This window comes from Temnothorax curvispinosus, unplaced genomic scaffold (assembly GCF_003070985.1).
Source record: "Temnothorax curvispinosus isolate PA1 unplaced genomic scaffold, ASM307098v1 QBEX01014251.1, whole genome shotgun sequence".
Taxonomy (NCBI): Eukaryota; Metazoa; Arthropoda; class Insecta; order Hymenoptera; family Formicidae; genus Temnothorax; species Temnothorax curvispinosus.
This window is the reverse complement of record NW_020224031.1, coordinates 1-3,492: the sequence shown is the minus strand read 5'-3', so window position 1 is coordinate 3,492 and position 3,492 is coordinate 1. Positions and strand designations below refer to the sequence as shown.

At 35.1% G+C, this 3,492-nt stretch overlaps 1 protein-coding gene across 3 annotated transcripts in view; it reads left to right on the top strand.

Annotated features, from left to right (window-relative positions):
* LOC112464476 (N-acetylgalactosamine kinase-like) overlaps positions 1-3,472 on the top strand; it is a 6,026-nt gene extending 2,554 nt beyond the window's left edge. The window contains exons 2-6 of one of the 3 annotated variants that reach the window (XM_025031480.1): positions 314-531; positions 774-944; positions 1,825-2,050; positions 2,768-2,891; positions 3,127-3,472. In XM_025031480.1, coding sequence (XP_024887248.1) covers positions 323-531; positions 774-944; positions 1,825-2,050; positions 2,768-2,891; positions 3,127-3,416 — 1,020 coding nt within the window. In that variant the 5' untranslated portion in view covers positions 314-322 and the 3' untranslated portion in view covers positions 3,417-3,472. Of the gene's footprint in view, positions 1-309; positions 532-773; positions 945-1,824; positions 2,051-2,767; positions 2,892-3,126 lie in introns of all 3 variants that reach the window. The other 2 variants (XM_025031479.1, XM_025031481.1) reach the window with 2 other exon arrangements.
* The last annotated feature ends 20 nt before the right edge of the window (positions 3,473-3,492 follow it).

The window sequence follows — 3,492 nt, the reverse complement described above, 5'->3', positions numbered from 1 at the left end:
TTGTTACATAATCGTATAGTTATATTGAGAATAAGAGGTTTAAATAGTTTCTTACCCAGCAATATCGCTGCAAGCATATCCTACTCAATGTATTTCCTGTAGCTTAACTTGAAACAGTATCCCAAAACACGGTATTATTTAATCATTTAACCGCATCGTGTAACGGCGTAATTTCGTTAAACTAATTGTGCGATGAAAATAATGGAACTTTCAAAAAGGTGTAATGCGAATGCAAATTATTCCATTTGGAATAATTGGACGAAGCATCTCGCAGTATTGGAAAGTCTTAATTCTTATGTCTCTGCGTAGGTAGCTAATAGGAATGTCCCATATTGCTATGGACGTTGATATGAATAGCGAAGATAGCGAAGATAGCGAAGATAGTGAAGAGAATATCTACGCTTCGACGAGCGAACCTGTGCCCATCTTGGCACCCTCCGCCGATATTTTACCGCGATTAAAGACCTTAGCCGCTCATTTTACCTCCAAATACAATGTGGGGCCATCCTTCTTCGTTCGAGTACCAGGAAGGTATAAATTTCTTTTTGATAATAAATTATCTTTCCTTATAAGCTTTACCAAGTACTTAATATAACATTAATTACACAATGTATTACGTATAATCTAATACGGATTCTATAATTGTCATGCAATTAAATTTATATCTTTATTTTTGAAACGCAGCATTTAAGTTTTATAATTAGCTTCTAAAGATTTTGTAAACTGCTTTAGTAACGATAAATACATTTATGAATATTTCTGTTTTGTTACAGGGTGAATCTGATAGGCGAGCACATCGATTACTGCGGGTATGCCGTCCTTCCAATGGCCATTGAACAAAATATCCTTATCGCGTTTGCGCTAACGAAAGATAATGAGGAGATTCATCTCACCAACGTAGATCCTAAATACAAGGACTTCCGATGCAGTTTCGAGAACGTGGGGTGAGTACAATTTGATAAGAGTCTAACAGTTTATTCAGAGAACAATATTATAGTTTAGAGTACAAGTTTGAAGACTTGTTGATTAACTTTATAATAGTTCGTAAAAACTAAGCGACACATTTAAAGAAACTTTCCTGAGATTACTAAGATCTTGCGATACACAACGTGTCTAATATACAACGCAGTATACCGCACGTGACATATAACATTTCCTCCGCAACGCGTTGTCGTGCTCGCAGTTGTGGTCTTATGCACTTATATAGGCACTTATATAGTCCCCCTAACAATTTAACCCTGCTGATCCCTTACCGCGACCATCTTGGATTATGACGCTGAAGCTATAGAATTATGTGCAATTTATCTTTACAGCGTACGTGCGTTCATATTAGTTGAGATAAAATCCCTTTTCATCTCGCGATTAAATTAATTTGAATGAAAAGCAAGATTGTTATTTCACGATGTGAAAACCGGATAAAAAAATATATAAAAGATGACCTACGGATCCGTGTTACGTAATATATAAGATAAAAAGATGACATCGTGTCCTCATATAACCTGGCTGTCGTTTGAATTAAATTACGTCCGCGCTTTTTTTACTCCCGGTATAATACTGAGGAAGATAATATGAACTTTTTTAATCTCATTCATTATTCAATTTCGCGCAACCACCGGATAGCATATAAAAATTGGTGTCCAAAAATGGACCATTATCGATATTCCGATTTTTCATATTATATGTATGCGTTAATTTTTACATAATAACCCGACAAGAGGGAAAAAAGGCTAAATATCCGAATAAAATATTTAATAAATACTGTAATAGTCTTTCTTGTGATCCTGAGGGTTAAATTTCTATAAACGTAGCATAATCGCATTTCAGATCTTGTATTAGCGATGATAGCGAGAGCGGGTCAGCGTGGTACAAATATTTTCTATGTGGTGTGAAAGAAACAGTGGAGATAATGGACCGAATTCGCCTTCCACCGAGACAGCGTCCAAAGGGAATTCTGGCTGCGGTATGGGGAAACATTATCCCTAATTCTGGCCTTTCCAGTTCTAGCGCGCTGGTCTCGGCCGCGTTCCTTTCGGTCATACATAGTAGTAAGGTGAGCGGTTTAATTATTCATCTTATGCGCAAGACGTTAAATATTATACTTTCTGTCCCATATTACGGAAATAATGTCATAAGCGTGTCATCTAAAAAAATAATTAACAATGTGCTGCGCGCAAATGTCAAAGCCAAAGTTTGCAAATTACTTTTTTACACATTATTGGCTCTAGAGATGTTTCTCACTTTGATGCAAAGTTACCCCGACAATTCCTTCATATAAAATTCTTCAATTAAACTTTTCTTCAGCAGATCTACTATAAACGTAGAAATGATATCGTATTTGTCGATGTCAAGTATCAAGTGTCGAAAGGTATTGTGTTTAGCCGAGTGAATCAAATTACCGATCACTGCTTCGTATAACATTCTTCTGTTAATTCCTCCGCGCACTCGGATATAGATCCTATTATTTCTTTTGACGATGACGATGTTTTTCGTGTTTACTCGAACAGATATTAAAGGCGACATAGCCATTGCGAATCGTTGAGATAGTTTAATATTTTGTATTGTTTTTCATGCGTCATTATCTTATGTATATACCTCTCAGTTTTCTATATAAATCTTATGTCCAGATTTCGACATTTTTCATTTTAAGTTTGTTCTCCGCAAATTCTTTGTTATTTTAATCGGATCATGAATATGCATTATTATCTTTTTTATAAATTATTATCACTATAAATTATAATCGTTACTATAAAAAATATTATTATTCAAGTTCTTTGTGGGGCCCCGTCGCATGCTAAAGCGTCATTTTGCGAACTTTAGTGCACGAGCAGAGAAACACATCGGCACTCAAGGTGGCGGAATGGATCAAACCATCGCTTTTTCTGCAAAAGCAGGTAATCTTGACTTTTATTCATCGTACATTACATATTATAAATCACAAATTACCCGTTACAAAATTTTATAAAGTGTATTTTTAAAAATTAGATCTAAAAAAAAAATCTCATAAATTAATCTATTTAATTAAAGTAATTCGCCAGAACTGTTTGATCGCGTTTAAAACAAGACTCTAGAATCGTGTTAAAAAGCTCTCAATTTCTCATTTTTTCGCGATATTTTCCGTTTGTAAAGGTAAGGCCAAGTTGATAGAGTTTCTCTCGAATAACGGGGAACTTTCCCACCTCGCATCTGACGTAACATTGACAGAAGGCGCAGTGTTCGTAATAGCGCATAGTCAAGCGTATCACAACAAAGCCTCGACCGCCGACTACAATCTCAGAGTTGCGGAATGTCGATTAGCCGCACAGGTATTTATATTTTTATGTATGTATATATTAATGCCGCATTTTTCTCCCAAGAAAAGGAATTTTCGTTGCAACTATTATTATATATTTCCAAATGTCAATTTAGAATATAATTAACGTGATTATAAGACCCGATATAATTTACCTTTTCGGTTCAAATGTCGCGAAGTTCTTTAAATATCCATAAAAAAAA